Below are 21,739 nucleotides of genomic sequence, written 5' to 3' on the forward strand. Positions count from 1 at the left end.
CCTGTGGAATATTTATATCCTCTCTGTGATCCTCATTGTGAGCCCCAGGTGCCTCAGGATAGCTCTGAGTAGCTACCAGAATATGCCTTGCCTTCAAATTATCCATACAAGCGGTTGTCAATATTTCCATTTGTTTTAGTCGAGAGGTCATGGCATTCATTGTCGTCCTCACAAATGTATGCAGTGAATGTACCAAAGAATTAAAGTTTGTAAACCACCAGCTGGTGATTTAGACGTTACTTTAACAGAGGCCACATTATCTTTCAATTTATCAATGCCTAGGTTGGGGGTTGAGTTCAATTTAGTACCATCATCTGCTTATTTCCTAAACCTATGGCCCCAGGTTTAGGGCTAGTCCTTGGGTTTCTGCGGTGGTTAGATGGTGGTTGCAAATCAGGGACACATTCAGAGATACAGGCAGTAGCATTTTGAGCACAACCGTTTTTACTTCTCTATGTGGTCTTAACCCCTACCATAATTGGGGCCAAATAGAGTCAGCATCATGTACCTGCGGTGGGGGAACTGTAGGTCCCTCAGCAACTCAGAGTCTCCTCCACGTTCAATATTTGTTTTTCTATTGCCCCCATAGCCCCAGTAATATAATTGATCAAAGTTGTACCTGTTTTCTCAGGTGATTTAGTCTTAGCCCCATTGATAGATGCTATTCTCTTACCAATCCCCCGTGGAGCAGATTTAAACGTAACAACAAACCCACATGAAAAATAGATTTTCTTCAATTTGGGTAAATTAATGTTTTATCAAACCAAGGTTCGATCTAAAACAGTCAAAGTAGCCATCCAGAATTAAATAAAATCAGTTAGTCACCAAGATGAAAGATTCACAAAGTCCAGAACATCAGACTCATCCAGAGCTCTTTGAAAGGTGTACCGATCACATGTAAAGAGCCTCAGTAAAGTCAAACCGAGGGGTCCCTTAAAATGAAACCAAGAGAGGTGGCCCTGCCGCTTCCTGGCACTGCCAATCACAGAACAGGCCCGACATTCCCCTGGGCTGTGCCCAGGCAAGGCCCTCACAGCTGGTTGATGGAATGCGCTTTATAGCGTGGTCGTCAGCATTAGGTGTTTTTTATCACAAGAGCCGTCTCCTGGGGCCCCTGTGAATGATGGAACTTGTAGGCTGTAATACCCCCAGTAATCTCAAAAGTGTTCTGCACAGCGGGATGATGGAGTGCGCTTTATAGCACGGTCGTCAGCATCAGGTGCGGGAGATCACAAGAGCCACCTCCTTAGGCCCCTGTGAATGATGGAACTTGTAGGCTGTAATACCCCGGTCATCACAATAGTGTCCCCAGGCTGCATCTGTTATAATTTTCTCAGGTGTGGCGCGTGAAATCTAGTTTAGTGGATCAGGGTTCATTATTTTTGTTTAGTAGTGCAGATAACCGTTAGAATTCATGAATTTTAATATCCTCATACCTCAGTTGTGATAGTATTGAAAACTGAAGAGTAGCATTGTAATGGTAAAATATACAAGTTGTGACATTTTATGAAGTTACTACAATAATGAAATTGCAGCATTCCTTGAAAGATGCTAAGCATGACTATGGTGTTAGATACTAATCTAATCAGGAAATGACGACTTGTTAACCTGAGATCCGTTTTATCATGTGTGTGGATAGTCACTGTTCTTATCCTTAGCCTTGAGAAAGCCCTTGGCTTTATTACGCCACTGGGTGAAACATGCGTTGGCTACCACTATACACACCTCAACCTTTTGTTACTCCATAGAAAGAACAACATGATTTCTAGAGAATGTCTGCTTAAGCAAACAATTAGTGGTAAGTTATGTTTGAAATTAGGTTTGGATTAGGAGTTGAGCGTATTTGACTTGTGATGTCCAGACTGCACAGAAATTGGACTTCATATATATTATCGCTGGACTGAGAATGTTTTATCATCAGAAATATGTTATTCTTTTAGGTGATCTATGGACTGTAAGATTGTTTGGTATTTTGAGCCCTGTTTTCTTACGTTATTTATATTTATCCTGTGGATAGAATGTCTTTCTGTATGTATTTGAAAACAAGTACAACTTTGCGGCAGAGATGAAAGTGAGATCTGCTTAAACTCAGAGCAAAAGTAGAAATGTGTCCTGTTTCTCAGCTGTGGAATAAACTGTGTCGATGTATACGTTTTGAAATCTCACACCTTAGTCAGCAATCCAAAGGTTCATATTTCGTGACTGTCTGACTCAGCAATAGTAACCATATGTTCAGCAATGAGAAATCATTTATTGGATGTGTTTGTGTTTTAGGGAACATCAGCAAAAACTGCACCAGACTAGGTTGGTCTGAAACATATCCATATGTGATAGATGCTTGTGGCTATGACGAGAATGTGACGTCTGAACACCAGGTAGGGATGGTGCTCTTTTGTTCAAGTATAAACAGTGCATTCGTTTTATAATGTGGAACCACTGATTCAGATCATACACCAACAATCATATAGTTTCATCACAATTTTGGACATATTCATTGACTCAGTTGTACTTAAATCATTGAACATTAGTTATATCAACAGCTATTAATATTTGTGTGACACCTATTATTGCGTCAAGGCTTGAATTTGAAGATTAAAGCACATTAAAGTTTACTTCACAAAGAATTAATAAAAAATAAAACACATTCATAACACTGTTTAAAAAAGACATAAGGTGAGAGGGTAGGGATATCCTAACCCTCTAGGCCTGAAAGATCTTGCCTGGGGCGAAACATATTTATTTTAAAATTAATTTTGCCACAAATTCATAGAGAGTCTGTTATTTCGCTGCAAAATGAAAAAAGAAAGCACGGGCTCCCATGGTCATATAAACCCCTATCCCCCCAAGGTGGGCCATGGCCCAGGGGGCAGCACAAAGCATTATTTAGGGGAGAGACCCCATCCCCTGGTGGTATATGAATGGTATGGGTCAGGGGGATGCACAGCGCCACCCCCGAGCATCAATATGCCTCCGGAACACCATCCTCAGGGTCAATGTAACATTAAAGTGGAGGGGGAGTGTGGCCTCCCTCCCCGAGCCTCAAAAGACCCCGGGGACCCCATCCGCTGGGACTGAGTTCCAATAAAAAGGAATGGGGGTGGATGGCCCTCCTCTCGCAGCCCAATAGACTCCCTCGACCCCTTCCCCAGGGGCCGATCTTAAATTGAAGGGAAAGGTGGCAAGCAGTCCCCCATGAGCCTGTAAAGGGCCCAAGGAACCCATCTACTGGGGCCGCTCAATTACTGTATCTCAGGGAGCCCAACCCTGGGACACAGTAGTTTTCTTGCCCACAAGAGTGTGGGCAGGCAAACATATGTCTCACAAGAATGCAGGCGGGGAAGGCATGTCTACTCCCACTCAGCTGGAGCTTTAAAAATGGTCCCGCCATTTGAGAGCAGACTATTGTCTGTGGAAGCAAATGGAACAAACTGCACCCGCTGGGTGAGAACAATGCCTGCTCCCACCGCACCCTTGATGGGTGAATGCACCCAGCTGGCTCAAACCCTGGAGCTCTGTCTATGGCCCAAACATACTTTTTTGTGGGTGCAGCAGGTCGGGAGGACCCACTCAGAAGCACCTGAGACCCCGTGAAGGAAATCCCTAGGGACAGCATTTGCTCGGATAGGGGGGCTGTGTGCCCTGCTCTCCTTCTCCTCAAATATGTTTTGGCGTGCCCTCCTCATCTTAATAAAAAAGAATGTACAAGTACAAGTACATGGGGATGGGGTACCTGAGGCCTAAAGTCTAAAGTGGCTGGGAGGGGGGGGGGTATATGAATATGGTGATCAAATATTACTTTAAAAAAAACTGGAAATTCACAGAAAAAAATTAATTGACAACATAACGTTTCAAACATTCAAAACCACTGGAATTAACCAGTTATAGTTATCTCAAGTAACTATAACTTGTGCCCTAAGGTAACTATAACGTGCACCCTCGCAATGTACTGCTAATTACCCCACATATTACATCACTCATGATATCTTCTATGACCTCATCTACAGTCATAGTTATATCTTTAATTTATCATTCAAGCACAACTTTCAATGGAAAAGTAATATAAATCATATGTATAACTCACACATATACTTACACACCACCTTAAAATTCAGATAACTCGCGGCCCTCCTTATACAGTCTTCTCACCTCACTCATCACACTACATTAACTATAACTCGCCACTGTAACATTCAGTGTATTTAGGCAAATCATCTAATTGTCGATGTAATTAGTGTTGATTTTAATGCAGTGATTTCACCTGCTCTATCTTCTGTAATATGCAAGGGTATAGGTAGGTCATGGAGAAGGGGCAAGTTATAATTAATCTAGTGTGGCGAGTGAGGTGTGAAAACTGTATGAAGGTGAGAAAGTTATCTGAATCTTAAGATGGTGCGTAAGTATAAATATGAGTTATAAGTATAATTAACATTACTTTGAAAGTGGTGCTTGAATAATAAATTAAAGATATAACTATAACTGTAGAATTTCAAATGTGTAGTTTAAGTTGGGTTTCTATACTGGCACTGTGTTCTAGACTTTTTTTGTCCTCATTTTCCATCATACGAGGCCAGGAAGCTCTGAGACTATATTGGGGGCGCCGATCACCCTTCGGGACCGAAACCAGTTTCGGGAAGCCCACGGACCATATACGTCCGACCAAGTCAAGAACCTGAGCCACAAATGCATATAAAGTTGGTAAGAGGGGGGTTCTAGCTGTGAACATCAGCCCGACTTCCCTCCACCTGATATTGAGTTGATGTTTTAATCATTCGACGGGAGAATTTTACAGACAAGATGATAGTTAGGGTCTCCTACTGGCAGAATGGGATTTGTGCCAGTTTTCCCAAATGTCCCAAAATTGTATTCTTTAAGAATGGGGACCACTCCGATTTAAGTTGCATACCCTTTGTGCTGTGCTTAACCATTCCCACACCAAGGGAGATTAGGGAGAATCTACTTAATGCAAATCTCTCTTCGAGCTAGCAAAATTAATACAAAGATGAGTGAGTTCTGTATTTTAAGAAGTTTCAGTGGATACCCCCACCCCCACTAACAACCCCCAAAATAACCAATGAGAGGCGTACCTTAATCTCTTGGCCCGTTATCTTTGAGAGAACCTTACCCACTTCGTACCAGAAGATCTCAGTTGAGGGGCACTGGGAGAACATATGGGCGTCATCTGCTTTTTCCTCACCGCACTTGGGAAAAAGAGGAAAAGCAGCTGGCCCAGATAGCCTTCCAAATGAAACATACATAGTTTTAAAGCATGAATTGACTCCCACTCTGAACTATTTAATTGAGCCTTAGCAAACAGACAGGACTTTCTGCACTCTTGGGATGAGGCTACCATAAATATAACTCTTAAACAAAATAAAGATCCCAAGTTCTGCAAATCTTACAGACCACTCTCCCTTTTAAATTGCAATCATAAAATCTTCACACAGATCTTAACGAAGTGGCTCGAAAAGGTGATCGATGTCCTAATTCATAAAGACCAGAAGGGGTTTTTCAAGGGTAGGCAAATCTTACAGACCGCTCTCCCTTTTAAACTGTGGCGGTGGCATCCTCTATTCCCAGCATTGTGGTGGACGGTGCTCACAGCACTGCCCACCACAATGCTGGGAATGCACGTTGTGCATTGTCATGCATAAGGTGACAGGAACCGCACAGTGCCTGCCACCTTGTCTGTGACAATGTATGGTACCCTCCATGTGCACCCCCCATGCCCCCAATACCCTGGGGGCCTGCAACAGGCCCCCGTAAGCAAAATACGCATGGCTTTCCATGGCGGGGTCTCCGCCATGGAAAGTCCTGCACCGCTGCCCATGCTAATATGGATTGCGAAGTCTAGCAGACACCGCCACCATATCCAGCTCCTTTTCCACCCGGTCAACTGGTCGACCCGCAGAAAACCGGCGCACGGTCTTTCCGTCCGCCGGGGTCCCCCCCTGCCATACTAATATGGTGGGGGGGAAATGGGTGGTGGGCGGGGTATGATGTAGGGCGGATCGCCACCTACATGCGGGTGGTGGCGATCCGCCCTACATCATAATAGACCCCTAAGTATCCAACTGATCACAGCCACAGGGGAACCAGGGAGAACTTCTAGCCCAGTCACAGTGTCTACTCTCAGCAGTTCCATTTTGTAGACCACCAAGATGGTCTAAGTGTTTTTGCCAAGGGATCAACCCTGCCCTTCCATTCTTGTGTAGCATATACAGCAGTGAACAACATGGATCTTGTGACTGGCTTGGGTAGTATCCCTTTCAAGCAACACGCTTGTTGGGATGGAAAAATCTCTCACATTGTGGCAGACGTGCACCCTCACCCAGCGTGCCCCAGCTGCAACAATATCTGGATCCCTGGTGCTCATTTTAAGTCATGGGTGAACATGGGTCATGTATGCGTGCCATGGCCTAGAGTTGTCTTACGGACTGCAGTCTTGTTGGACTGGGAGTGGCGCCTAAAGTGCTACCCTTTCAATAATAAGGTGCTACCGCCCTCACCAGGTGTTAAGTCGTATGACTGTGATGGTGACAGCATACTGTGTGATCAGTTGTGTGAACAGGCCTTTTTACTTGTGTTACTGGAGTGGGGCCTACTGGCTCATGTAAAGTTCCAGTCCTAAGTGTGTAACTTACCCTTGGCCTACATAATATTATTATGTAGCACTGTGAGGGACACGTGTTTAAATGTGTGCTGTGATGTATGTGTGCCTGTGAGTGGTACAATACTTGAAGGTCTGTTGGTTTTATATTGGAAAACCAGGGTCTTAAAAAGGCTTGTGGAGGAGCCACCCAGACAGATTTTTTGATTACTACAAATGTTCTTACTGCGGAGAGTCTGCCCTGAGTGCTGAGACTCCCCCACGAATTCAGGGCCTCCACCACAAGTGCAGAGGCCCTTTGTGAATCAGGCCCACAATACCTATTTTGAGCTGGTGGGGGCCACTGCCACCTATTTTTGGGGATTGGTACTTATTTTCCCATTTCAGCTATATCCTGAGAGCAGGAGAGGGAAAGTCACACAAAGGAGAAAGACATAGGAGAAAGATGGAAAAACCATCACAAAGTGAGAAAGCAGTAACCCGCAAAAGAGAGTTAAAGGGGCAGGGGTTGTCTGGTAGTGGATTAAAGAGGCAGGAGGAGGATTTAAGACTACACAGCCTTGTTATGTAGTGCACTTACATGGCCTCTGATGTGGAGCTATCTGGACTGGTGTTACTTGTGCTGTGAGACTGCTTCCTGGTCAAAGGACAGGACAGAGGGGCGGGCACTATAAAGGAAACAGCTCCCTGAAACACTAACATTAACATCTAACATTAACTAACATCTGCTTCATATACACATACAAAGCATGTACCACATTAGGTCATACACAAACACAAACAACATACAGTTGGAGGCTAGCAGTAGGCAGCTATCATATCTTCTGCTACTCTGCTTTACTGAAAAAACAACCTAGAATGGTATTAGGTTACAAAACAAGGTATAAAACCAACTATGCATTGGTGAGATGCTCTCAGCCACTGCCAAATAACATGTTTTTAGTGAATGAAACAACATTCAATACAGAACAGTGAGGGAAGATCATGTAATGAAACCTTTTCTTTTTTTGCACCACTTCCCAGCGTACAGACCAAGTACCAAGGTTCAGAAACTCCAGTCTATGTTTTAAAAGGGGGCCATTTGCCTGGCACATTGCAGGCTCAGTCTCTTAATGCTTGAATGATGTGTACTCTATGACTCACATGTTTAAGCTGCCTCGGGGCATGGAGCACTGTATATAACATGGTTTCTTTCTGCAGTTTACATCCTCAGATTGCTGACTAGTTCACAAAGCTTTCTCCCACTATACTTCTAAAACACTTCATGAAAAATTGGCTTTGACTTATTTTCAATTAATTCTCTCTTTTCTTCAAAGTGACACTCTCCTTTCTCAAAACCCTATCTCTGCAATCTAACAATAAATAACCTCTGCCAGCCTACTTTTCTCACCAACCATTTACCTGAAAGCAAATAGCACCACTAATGACCGCACCTAACTGTTATTAACTTAATCTACTGCAAAGAAACTGGAGAAAATGCCAGTGTTTTTTTTCTTTGGAGAACACACACCTGAGCCCAATAACCAACAATATCATCCCTAGAGGACAAGGTTGAACATATTTATACCAAATTTGGCCAAAAACTAGATCTTGGTCCAGAAACAGCCCTTTTTGTAATATAGTGTAAATATTTTCAGTGGTTTTGAAGTTATTAACGAAAAAAAACAATATATGTATATCCAGGGACTCAAAACCTCTGAAGATCTGACAGATCTCTTGGGAAGATTCGATTGGCTGTAAATGCAACACAAAACGATGATGGCCGGAATGTTGAACATTGTCAAACATTCACCCCCAGTCACAGATCTTGCTTTAATCCATCGTCATTTACATGCCACGCCATTCCAGTTTAGACCCAGCCTTATGTAAATCAGCCTTGACCCTGTTCCCCATGGGAACAGTCCATCCCAAACTTCCAGGCCAGTTCCTCCCTGGACTGGAAAAATTAGCATCCTGGGACCGGTTGCGGGGCATCACCCCTCATCGGCCAAACTAGCTTGAAACCGATGGTGTAGCAAGCACGGGACCCATGTCTGGGCATAACCTTCCCACTCAAGGTGAAAATGCAACACAAAAAGATGATGGACAGAATGTTGAACATTGTCAAACATTCACCCCCAGTCACAGATCTGGGTTTAATCCATTGTTATTTTGCTCACCATGCCTTTCCAGTTTGGACTCAGCCATATGCAAATCAGCCTTGAACCTGTTCTCCATGGGAACAGTCCAACCCTAACTGCCAGGCCAGGTCTTCCCTGTACCGAAAAACAAGCCTCCTGGGACCGTTTTCAGGACATCACCACTCAACAGCCAGGCTAGGATGGAACTGGTGGCGTAGTGAGCATGGGACCCACGTCTGGGCATACCCTTCCCACTTAGAGTGAAAATGCAACATAAAAAGATAATGGACGGAATGCTGAACATTGTCAAACACTTACTCACAGTCACAGATCTAGGTTTAATCAATCGTTAATTTGCTCTCCACGCCATTCCAGTTTGGACCCAGCCATATGAAAATCCCCCTTGTCCCATGGAAACCGTTCAGCCCGAACTTCCAGACCATGTCCTCCCTGGACAGGAAAACAAGCATCCTGGAACTAGTTTTGAGGCATCACCCCTCATCAGCCAGGCTAGCTTAAAACCGGTGTCATAGCGAGCAACGGACTAAAGTCTGGGAATACCCTTCCCACTTAGGGTGAAGAGGCAACACAAAAAAATTATGGACGGAATGTTAACATTGTCGTACATTCACCCCAAGTCAAAGATCTGACTTTCATACATCGTTATTTTGCTCACCACACCATTCCAGTTTGTACCCAGCAATATGCAAATCAGCTTGACCCTGTTCTCCATGGGAACAGTCCAGCCCAAACTGCCAGGTCAGATCCTCCCTGGACCAGAAAACAAGCACCCTGGGACTGGTTTCAGGGCATCTGATTGGCTGCCAACACTTCAAACAGAAGTTGTTGGCAGGCATCATGGAACTCGTACTCGGCCTAGTCTAAAAAAAAACATTAAAAAAAATACAAGGGGGCAGGGTAGAAATACAGGGAGCCCACCGGGGGTCCAAAAACATTTGTTTAAACTTTTCCTGCGAATTCGTGGAGGGTATGTGGGAATTGTTTGTTATTTTAATTGGTGGGGGACCGCATGCACCACCCCCAGTGCACAGCCGATATTAACACAATTTCTGTCCCAGGAACCTCATATAGCGGGACCAAGCCTTTTGCAATATTGGGAGGGGGGCACAGGACCCCCCCTCCTGGGCCAATTTCATCCACGGGGTCTGCTACCCCCCTCTCTGGGCTATTTGTGGCCCCAGGGACACCAGCCCCGGGGACTGGCCATGCAAACAAATGTGAGGGGCTGCACTGCCCTCTTCCCAGAGCCAATAATGGCCCTGGGAACCCCATCCCCCAATGCCGGCTCCAGTTATGTCCATGGTGGGAGCAATTTTATAGCTCCTGCCATGTGAGAGCAAACACTAGGGGGCCTATTAGAATCACGGGCGGATCGCCACCGCCGGACCCGCCTGCCAAATGTTCCTGTTTCACCCCCGCCATATTAGTATGGCGAGGGGCACCGCAGCGGACGGAAAGACCGTCTGCCGCTTTTCTGCCGGTCGGATTGCTGGCCGGGCGGAAAAGGCACACAATATGGTGGCGGCCATATTATGATGCCTGCCTTTCCATGGCAGAGACTCCGCCATGGAAAGGCATGCGGGAAATCAATGTGGGAGACCATTGCAGGCCCCTGGGGGAATGGGTGTGTGGGTGGCTGCACTGGAGGGTAACATCATTGCCATGCACAAGGTGGCAGGCACCGCACTGTGCCTGTCACGTTGTGCATGGTAATGCACAACATGGGCTTTGACATTGCGGCGGGTGCTGCTAACAGCACCGCCTGCCATAATGTTAAAGTCGAGGATGCGCACCCCAGTGTGGCTGGCGCATCCTAATTGTCCTGGCAGGACCGCCTCACCTCTGGCGGGCGGTCCGGTGTTACATTACGGTGGCGGGCGCCCGCCATCGAAATAGGCCCCCAAGTCCTCTCCCTTAGGTGGGAGTATCAAAAATGGTCTCACCCACTGGGAGCAGACTTTTCATCTGTTTACCTGCCCGCATTTAAGCGGACATGGAAACAGAGGCAAATGTAGTACCCTTCTGCAGCAAGCAGCATTTTTAGCTGCTCTCTGTATGTGCTCCCTGTGTGTGGGAGCAATGCTGGCTCCTGCTGGAGGTGGGAGCCAGCTGGGGCCACAAGCATTGGGGCTATCCTCACGGCCCCCAGCAATGTTACTGTGGGTGCCCCGGGTGGACTCCAGGGCACCCACCCTTTAGTGGCCAGGCCCTGGAGAGTGGGGTGCCTGGGGCGAACCTGGCCCAGGGAGGGGGCTGCATACCACCTTCCCATCATAAAATTAGCCCAGCCCAGGGGATGGGGTCCCAGGGACTGAAATGAGGGCCCCTACTATTAATTCTATAGGACCCGGAGGATGGGTTCCCAGGGGCTAATATTGCCGTGGGGTAAGGGGCTGCATGCCCCCTCCCCCTTTATTTTAGAGCTGGGCCTCGGGAGATGGAGTCCCCTGGGCCAGAAATCAGCCCCCCTCTGGTCTAATGTTGGTCCTGGGGACCCCTTTACCATGATGGGCCACATATGAATAGGGGAGGGGGGCCACAAAGCCTGCCACCCTGGTCTGTTTTCAGTCCCAGAGACCTTATTCCCAAGGCCCCAGCCAAAAAATGAGGGAGGGGGCTGCATGGTCCCCGGGGCTAATATTGACCTGAGAAGGGGGGCTGCTTGCATCCTCTCCCTCTATATTTTATGACTGGGCCCTGGAGATGGAGTCCCCAAGGCCTGAAATCAGCTCCCCTCCCGATCCAATTTTGGCCCCAGGGACCCCATATGCCAGGATGGGCCACATTTGAATAGGGGAGGGTGGCCGCAAAGCCTCCCTCCCTGGTCTGATTTTGACCCCAAAGACCTCATCCCCCAGGGCATAGCCAAAATATAATGAGGAAGGGGGCTGTGTTGCCCACCTTCCCATGCTGATTTTGGCCACGCAGCCCCCTCCCTGAACCTATTTCGGCCATGGGGACCCCATCACCCAGGGCTCACCTTTTGAAGATATATATATATTTCTAGTGGGGAAGGGGGGGCTACGTACCCCACGGACCCCATCCCCCAGGGCCCTCCCATAAACAAATAGGGGAAGGAGCTTTTTTTTTTAATTCTCAGTAATTTTTTTAGAACTTGCAGTGAATGAAAAAAAATGTTTTTATGCCATGGTGCAGTTCAGGAGGTCCCCAAGACCAAGGGAATTGGGTGTTCCTGCTCCATTTCCCTGCATGAGCTCATTATTTTTCACAAATTAGCTGTGATTGTGGATTTACCAATTTGGATTTCCTTACATTTTTCAACAACAACTGAATGGATTTACAACAGATAGCTGAAAGCGTGATCTGCGAAGAAAATCCTGTCTTCTTGCCAAATTTGGTGTAATTCCATCCAGCAGTTCGGACTGCAGTCGTGCTTAAAGCTCCTTTGGCAATTACATGGGAATTGCTCTTCTTTGACCACCCACTATCATACCAATATATTCCACAAAATGATGGTCAAGGAATTGACATCATTGAGAAACAGGATGAATAAAGTACTAGGTAACTTATCCAGTGCACAGAAACAAGCACTGACCATACTTAACTCTGACAACACTATAGTCATCAAACCCCCCAGACAAGCGTGGTGATATTGTTGTACTGGATGTTGCTTTGTATCAAAGCGAGATGTATAGACAGCTTAATAAAATTGAATGCTATGAAATCATCTTGTTTGATATATACAAAAAATCAGTGTGCACATATTATTATCTGTTGCCCGATTGATGCGCAAGGGCATTCTTAACTTTGATGAATACCTTATTCCTTAGAAAGGAGTATGCCAAGACACTTTGTTTCTACCTGCTGCTGAAGGTTCATAAGAGTGTATCCAACCCCCCAGGTAGACCGATTGTTTCCTCTAATGAGGGTTTTTTCGATGAACACCTCCATATTTATTAATATCTTTCTTTTTCCTTTCGTATCTACATTGCCCTCCTATTGCAGAGATAGAAGTGACTTTTTAACCAAGATGCAAGGTATTGAATGGGTGGATACTTTTGTAATGATTACAATGAATGTTAAATCCTTATATATGTGTATCCACCACCACTATGGGATGAAGGTCTGTGAAAACTATCTGAAAAGTAGAGCTCTTTGCATTTTGGATCATAATAAAATATTACTTCAGATGATAAGATGCTGTTTTAAGGAGAACATTTTTATTTTTGACGGAATATATAAGAGGCAGCGAATGGGCACCACGATGAGCATCAGCTTTGCCCCTAGCTTCGCAAATATTATGATGGGCTGGTGGGCGGAGCAGGAGGCCTGGACGGAAAACAATATGGAAGTCACACTACATGTCACAGTGTGGACTCATTATATTGATGGCTTGTTTGTTTTGTGGAATGGGCCTATGGAGAAGGCACAGAGATTTGTTCAGAGGCAAAACAATAACCTCTTTCACCTCAGATTTACAACTAAGATGAGCCAGATAGAAATGGACTTTCTGGATGTGAACCTTTGGGTGGGAGAAGGAAAGGTCTACTCCACCATGTTCCGTAAGGAAACAGCTGGGACCAGTATGTTACATTTTAAAAGCCATCACCCAAGAAATCTGGTCAATAGTATCCCCCCCCCCCGGGGTAATCTTAGGGATTAAGAGGGCATGTAGTATGGAAAAGGAGTTTCAAAATTGAAAAGTCTTTACGAGCAGAAGATTTAGGGAAAGGGACTATGCAACAAAAATAATAAACATCGCTGAAAGAAAAGCAGACTAGGGGACAACACCTTTTTTCTAATACTGCCAAAACCTCCAAAAATGATTGTATACACCTGATCACTGATGGATCGCAAGGGGGCCTTGCCAAATTTTACCATCAGGAACCAATTTCAAAACCTTACCAGTCCCTTCCGCTGTGTAATTTATAACAAATCATTACCAAAACAGGTTACCTATATTCATCATATTCTAAGGCCCTCTCTCCCAGATGGACCTTTGAGAGTTGATAGGGATTTGCAAAAGATAGACAGAATACTAAATTATGAGGACCTAAATAAGAAATACTCAAACACTATAATAAAAATATGACATCAATAATGACAAACTCTGGTTACTTATCTACTTACTTTTATCTAATTTTAAGACAGTTTGAATATTCATCAAGTAAAATACAGCTTGAATTATAGATCATCATACAAGAGAAACATCAATACAGCACTTCATTACACATCTCATTAACGAATCATGAGCGAGTGGATAGGTGAAGAGACAAAAGAACATTTGCAAATAAGATAATGCAAATTTGGATTATCATATGAACCTAGAAATAACTATAGCACAAAATGCTAATTGTCTGAAAAGCCACTCTCCTGCCGGAAGCATAAGCTGGGCACCCTCACGAAGGTATGAAGAGCAAAGTTAAAGAGTCAGGATCAGCAGAACAACAGCCAGCCAGTTAATTAAGGAAATCAGCAACACGTCCCTCTCTTCTCGCATTAGAAGCACAGCAACGCAGCGCAACGCAACGTTCAATAAATTCTAACACTAGTAATTATACCATTATTCACTAAAGATCCAGCCCCCCATGTAACAAAACATAAAATCCAGGATTCCAATTGGACTAGGCTAGGGGATGTCTGGTCTGATCACTCCACTTCCAGTGCACCAGACTCTCAACAGTTCCTTTGTCTTTAGGAAACTCCAATAATTTCTCCCACAGCTTGCACATAGCGTTCTGTAACATTTTATCAAACACGATTGGCCACGGGAACATTTTCTCCGGTCTGCAAGGAAATTCCATTATTAACATTCATTACCTCCTCCGCACAACCATAGTCATCTTCAGGAACTCTTGAAGGACAAAATACATTTCTTTGCAGCCTACGTTTTAGAAAGCAAATTAAACCTAAAAAAGACTTTTGAGGCCTTCTCTGCAGAACAGCAAAGTGGGCTTTTTCTCTAGGAAAAGCAAATACATAAGTAAATATTATAGCACTACAAAACTCCATTATTAATGCCTTGCATTTCTCTCACTCGTTATGTGCACAGTTTTGGACAGTTAATCCAAAGAGAAAATATCTCTTTTAAAACTCACAGCTTCTATAATTATTTTTCTTTTGGCTGTTATTTCTACATTAAGCATTCACGTTTGCGGCCTACTAGAAAAGTACCAGAAATACTAATTCATGTTCTCCCCATTTTTAGTTTTTCACTGTTAATTTTCACACAACTTTTTTTCCACACAATGAGAAGTTAGATCCGAGCAAGTTTTATTTCGCAAAACCCTGCTCCATCAATCCCCCCTTTGATGGTGACTTAAGCCTCATAAACCCAAAAATCTGATTGTCATCAGATGATACTACCTAGAAAGCAGTAGTTTCCTTCTGTTTCAACCTAATCCCATCTATGTCTTTAACTATTTCATTGTAAATTCCTCTTCTATGTTCCAACTCTATTTCTTCTCTCTTTCTCGCTCTTCGTTTGATCTCTATTGTTTGTTTTTTGCACTTACAACACTTATATATAAATATCAGTGTTAATATTCCAGGAGCAATAGAAATTTTTGGCATTAGCATTTTTCCTAAGAAGCTATTATCAAAGCAGAAAACCAGTTACCTACTGAAGAGAACCCCTTACCAAGTTTCTCCCATCACCATCAACCTTCAGTTCAGTTAAATCTTTCCTTAAATGCGTAATATTAGTAATATTCCCTCTAGGTTCTTATTTTGTCAGGAATATATGTGCAACACTGTTGGATTTTCAACATGCTATAGACTCTGCCCTCTTTTGCCATTTATACATCAAGAGCGAGACGATTTTTTACAACCATCGATCTCATAGTCACCATTTCGGTATCAATCATTAAGAACCCACCAGCAGTGTTTGTTGATAAACAATCAACCACTGTGGACAATTTACTAATTTTATGCAAATTCAATATTACTCCAACTGAAGGTCTCAATGCTCCAAAAATATCACCCACAATTTCCGAAGCACTAATTCACCTTTAATTTCGTGTTAGTCCACTCTTCATTTCATTGGTTCCATGACTTTTATCCATATCGTTGATTTTAGGAAAAACAATTCCCATATAACAACACCCATACCAACGTGTGGGCAACCTATAATAGGCATTCTTATCACACACATAATATATTCCAGGGAAAACAGGATCTGTACCACCTTTTATTCCCCAACCCCCTGTAATCAGGAAAGTATGGTCACATTCGCTAGAACCAATGAAAAAATTGTTATAGTCTGTTTTCTGTCTAAGCAAGCACAGCTTTCCCCGATGCCAATCTAGGGTCATTGCAGCATATGTCTCACCCTTTTTGTAATTTCCTTCTCTAAATGCCCAAGGAGGTATATGGGACTTTTGCTTAGCAGCCTTTTCTTTGAAACTTTGTCTCCTATCTTCCACCACATTTATGAATTCAATTTCCTCCTGACACAAACTACATGTTAAGTTATTACGATGTGCATACACAGTATCTATTGTTTTAGTAGTATGAAAAAACTCACCAAAATATTCAGCATCTCTTGCTCTACTCACATTATTAATATTCTTTCTAATAGATATTTCAGAAAAAACAAAATCAAAATTTGAATAAAAGTACTGTAAACTGCCTTTTCATAGAACAGATTTGTTAGTACACCACACGAGATTCTATACGTTAGGGCTAGGTGATGGTAAGTCACCCCTTCAGACACAGACGACGGTAATTGCATGCACACGTAACAGTCTCTTGCATCCATAGTATCCACATATTCCTAAAATAATTTGGTAAAAACATTTTGCGGAAAATCATTAATGAAGTTATCTTGGTGTAAATTATCACCGGTTCATCTCTTAATGTTAGTCTGTGGATCTTCTTTAACATCTTCCACACCTATTTCTACACAAACCAAATCATTAGTGATATTATTCTTAATAGGATACATAAAATAAGGCACAACAACAATTAATGTTAACCAAACAAACATCATTAGTAAAACACTTATAAAGCAAGCATTAATACATCTATGTTTAAAACCTCGATTTTGATATCCAGTCTCTTGCCATTATCTCTTGAGAGCTAAAGAAAAAAAAATATATTTATACAAAAGTATGTGCATCCAAACACCTCTTAAGCCTTCTTGCTTCCCCCTCTCTCTTTTTTTTCTTTTGTCTACAGCCTTTAACTGAGTTCCAGGTTAATTTGTGCACTTTTCAGAACTGCTTTTTGAATTTCTTCTGCACCCTAATTTTTTAACACAGTTCATTTAGGGTGGCTTGTAACTGTTTCTGTAGCTTGATTCTGCAACAGTCTTCTCCTCACAATGATCCGTAGGTTCAACTTCTTCAGTCACCACATATGTCCATTAAGGTGCTGTGTACTTTTTGTGCAGAACTCTTGCTCTGTTTGTTCTCCAAACTGTATCTTCTTCAGAGTCACTTTGTTCAGATTGGCTTGATGCTTCAATTATTGTATTTGGAACCTTCTTATTCAGAGTATATTACAGTCTTGTCATTCCTTTTGGCCATATAACTTCCTTTCTTACCGTTTCACTTGTGCAGAGTAACCAGATTCAAGACTTGACTCAAACCTTCTGTTTGATTCCTTTCTTTCTTTTCCGGTTTGCTCTTGAATCAAACTCTTTTCTGTATTGACATTGACAACAGTCTCATTCGATCCAGTAACTGGTGCCCACTTTACTCAATTCTGTTCTGACTCTCTTTGGCATTCAGTCTGTTCTTCAATTTCATTTGTTTCTGTCCTTTCAAGTGGACTTGGGACTCTTCTTGTGTGACTTGTGTGTATCCAATTCGGTTAGCCACCACACTTCACTGTTGTCGCTGTCACCAGTATCACTTGATATGGTCCATGCCAACGTGGTTCCAAACAAGACTTTCTCACGTGTTTCTTCACTAAGACCCACTCTCCAGGACTTAGATCGTGCGTTTGTTCTTGCTGTGTTGTGGTTGCAGCTTCTCCAACCAGATGAAACACAAAACGCACCACATCAGCCAATCCTATGCAATAATCGAGCACTAGAACTTCAGTTATATTTATCAGTTGATTTGCTGGAACTATTGGCTGTCTCATTGCTCTGTCCATAATGACTCCAAGGGGCGATAATCCAGTCTTTTTATCAGGGATACTTCTCAAACTCATCAAAACTAAAGGTAAAGCATATGTCCATTTTAATGCTGTGGATGCACACACTTTTGAAAGTCTTGATTTAATTGTACCATTTATCTGTTCAACCATACCTGAGGCTTCTGGTCGATGAGCACAATGTAATTTTTGCTCAGTTTGCAATGCTGCACAAATCATTCGAATTATTTCATTGTTTAAATGTGTACCTCTATCCGTTTCTAAAGAGACTGGAAATTCAAACTGTGGTATAATCTCTCTTAACAGCAATTTAGCAACAGTTAGGCTATCAATGTGTCTTGTTGGTAAGCCTCCACCCAACGAGAGAACAGACAAACCACCACCAACACATATTTTTATCCATTACATAGAGGCAGTTCAATAAAATCAGCTTGTAATCTATTAAATGGACCTCCTGCTTTTCCAATTCCCCCCAACTGACAACCGTCTTTCTCCCTGCATTTTGCTGCTGACATGTAATACATCTCTGACAAAGACTTTCTGCAATGATCCTGAATTTAGGGTTGTACCATGTATGTTTAAATAACCTAATCATTGAATCTCTTCCTACATGTGTTATACCATGGTACATTCTGCCCATTGGCCACAACAGGCTGTCTGGCATTATTGGTCTTCCGTCAGTGTAGACCCACACTTCATCTTCAGCCCCACGTGAACAACCTACCTTGATCAAAATGTATTTTCTTCTTCACTTGCTTCCTCCTGCAGTTGCCTAATCTCTTCCCATGTCTCCAGAGAAGAAAACAACAGATGACAATTCACATCAGATTCCTGCATACTTTTATTAATTGAAATTGAATTTTGAGCACAAAAATGTGCAACTTGATCCCCATAACGATTTCCACTTGTAATGTACCCATTTCCCTATTCGTGTGCTGAGCACTTCACAACTCCAATTTCATTGGGCAATTGTAGTGCAACCAATAATACCTTCACATAATTTACATCTCAGATTGGTGAACGAGACGAGGTTAAAAATCCATGTTGCAACAACAATTGTCCAAAGTCATAGACAACTCCAAAACCATATTGACTATCAGTGAATATGGTTATTCTCAATGACTTCCCAATTATGCATGCTCTAGTCAATTCAACCTGCTCAGAAATTTGTGCTGAGCGTACTCCTTTCAAGCATGAAGCTTCAAGGACCAGGGCCCCTGTACAGACTGCATGGTATATCTTTTATATCAGGCCTTGGTTTTTTACACAACTTAGTCACATCCAGACAATCATAATCAACTTCGTGTAGCTGGGTTCTAATTCATGCATCTTGGCACAGTCACATTTTCAGCTCCCAGAATCACTCTTTCCTATTTTGTCAATCGACTGCTTGTAAGGTGCTGTGTTCTAGTTTGTGTCAACAAGATCTCAACAGAATGTGGCACATACACTCTCAAAGGATGTCCAATCACACTCGTTTCACTCGCATCCAAACTCACATAAGTAGCAGCCACTACTTTCAAACATCCTGGTAGAGCTGCAGCCACTGAATCTAGTGTTGCAGAGAAGTATGTCACTGGACGACGTGCTGTTCCATGCATTTGCATAGGAACTGAAAGTAAACAACCGTCTCTTTCGCAGCAGAATAAAGCAAATTCTTTGTTGTAATCTGGCATTCCTAATGCTGGTGCTCTACAAAGGCTGTCTCGCAATTCCACAAATGCCTTCATGCACTCCTCATCCTGTTCAATTGGATCAATCACATCTTTATGTATCAATCTCTGTAATGGCTTGGCTGACAGTGAAAAGCCACTGATCCATTGTCTGCAGTATCCAACCATTCCCAAAAACATTAGAACTTCTTTCTGTGTTCTGGGTGGATTCATTTGCAATATCACAATTATTTAATCTTGTGATACTTTCCTGACTCCTGTCTCAATTGTGTGTCCCAAATATAGAATTTCCTTTTGACAGAATTGCAGTTTTGCTGGTGACACTTCATGCCCACCTATTGCCAAATGGTTCAGTAGAGCAATTGTATCCGTCACACATGCTTCACTAGTCTTTGATGCAACAAGCAAGTCAGCAATATGTTGCACCAAAATAGAGTCTTCTGGCATCACCAATGGCTCTAAGCACTTCTTCAAAATCTGATTGAAGATTGAGGGACTCTCTGTATACCCTTGAGGAACTCAGCACCATGCCAAAACACGGTCTCCGAACCGGAACGCAAACAAATATTAGCTATAGAGATGTAAGGGTATCGAGAAAAATGCTTGGCATATATCAATCACTGTAAACCACTCCGCATCACATGGTATTTGGTAAAGCATCACTGGGGGATTTGGCACTATTGGACGAAAGGGAATCACTATTGTAATAATCTTCTTCAAATCTTGAACTATTCTGTACTTACCACTTGATTTCTTAATCCCCATAATGGGTGAATTACAAGGACTCCCTAGTATCTCTCTCAAAATACTCAATCATCAATTCTGTCACAGGTGTTGCTCCTTCAATGGTCTCAGGACTCATTTTGTACAGTCGCGTGTTTGGAAATTCTGCACCTTGTTTAACTGAAATTTGAATAGGATCAACTCCTTTCATTAGTCCAATGTCTTTCCCTGTAAAATCCCACACATAAGTCAACACTTTATCTCTCAGTTCAACAGGCAAATCATTTACTGTAAATAAAGGATCCAAATCATTCACCTCTGTCCCTTTCCTTGTCATCATCATTTGGAACACTACATCTTCATCCTGTGTCTGAAATGCTATTTCAACCGGTGTACAATAGATGGTGCAATTCATTTTGCATAGTAAATGCCTACCTAGCAAATTAACTGGACTTTGTATCACACACCACAAATTGATGAAAGTCTTGAAAATCTCCAATTTGTACATTCATTGTTTATGTCACCGGATTTTTGATCAATTGATTTGAAACACCTACGACTTGGATAGTATCTCCCGCGACGGGTAGGTTAGGGATTTCCACAGTTCTCACAGTGGAATGGGTAGCACCAGTGTCTACAAGGAATGTAATTACATTACCTTCTACTTCTCCATTCACAAAGGGACTGCACTCATTTACCTATAGAGATGCGCCAAGCACTCACTCTTCATCCCTCCTCAGGCACCGTCATTGAGATGTATCTGAATCACTCTCCTGGCATTGCAACCAATATTGTGGAGCCATTTGTACATTTTTATTAACTGATTCACCCTTATGAAAACCCACATTCGGACTGTATCTTTGTACTTGAGCACTGACATTTTCATTTGGCATCGGGGTTTGTGGTATTTGAACCTGTGGTATCACCTGTTGTGGTTGTTGATTGTTGTTCATTACAACCTGCATCTGCTCATTAAAGTTCTGATTCATTTAATTATTCCCTAAGAAAGCCTTACACTCGCGCTTCCAGTGTTCCAACTTGCCGCACGCATAACACAGATATTTATTTTTCATCTCCTCTTTATTACCTCTACATCTACCTCTTCCTTGAGTAAAAACACTACCATTCACCATGACACATCCCATGGCAGCAATCTGCCCATCCTGAATATTTTGATTCTGATCCTTTCCTTGGAAAACTGTATGAGAAAAATCTACAAAATTACCACCTGTCTGTGCCACTTTCATCTGAGCCCACATTAATTTCTTTTTCAATTTCTTATGTCTTGTTTCAATATCATCATTACAATATTTTGCATAATGCAGTATCTCGTCTATGCTTTTATTTTGCCAACAAATCAAATGCTGCTGAATTATATTACTAATCTCCGGTTTCAATCCAAACACAAACCTGTATACAAAATGTCCCATATCTTTATCCGTAATGTTCTCAAAACCAATATACTGTTTTAATACTTGTAGAAGCCTTTCATAATAAGCATGCACTGTTTCTTTCGTTTCCGGGATCGAGCT

The 21,739-nt window shown here is 42.7% G+C and overlaps 1 protein-coding gene across 1 annotated transcript in view; it reads left to right on the top strand.

Annotated features, from left to right (window-relative positions):
• The window catches only part of VIPR2 (vasoactive intestinal peptide receptor 2), a 961,249-nt gene that overhangs the window by 409,980 nt on the left and 529,530 nt on the right, over positions 1 to 21,739 (top strand). Inside the window, exon 4 of the mRNA XM_085631945.1 lies at positions 2,275 to 2,375. Coding sequence (XP_085488071.1) covers positions 2,275 to 2,375 — 101 coding nt within the window. The remainder of the gene's footprint in view (positions 1 to 2,274; positions 2,376 to 21,739) is intronic.

Source organism: Triturus cristatus, chromosome 10 (genome assembly GCF_964204655.1).
Source record: "Triturus cristatus chromosome 10, aTriCri1.1, whole genome shotgun sequence".
Taxonomy (NCBI): domain Eukaryota; kingdom Metazoa; phylum Chordata; class Amphibia; order Caudata; family Salamandridae; genus Triturus; species Triturus cristatus.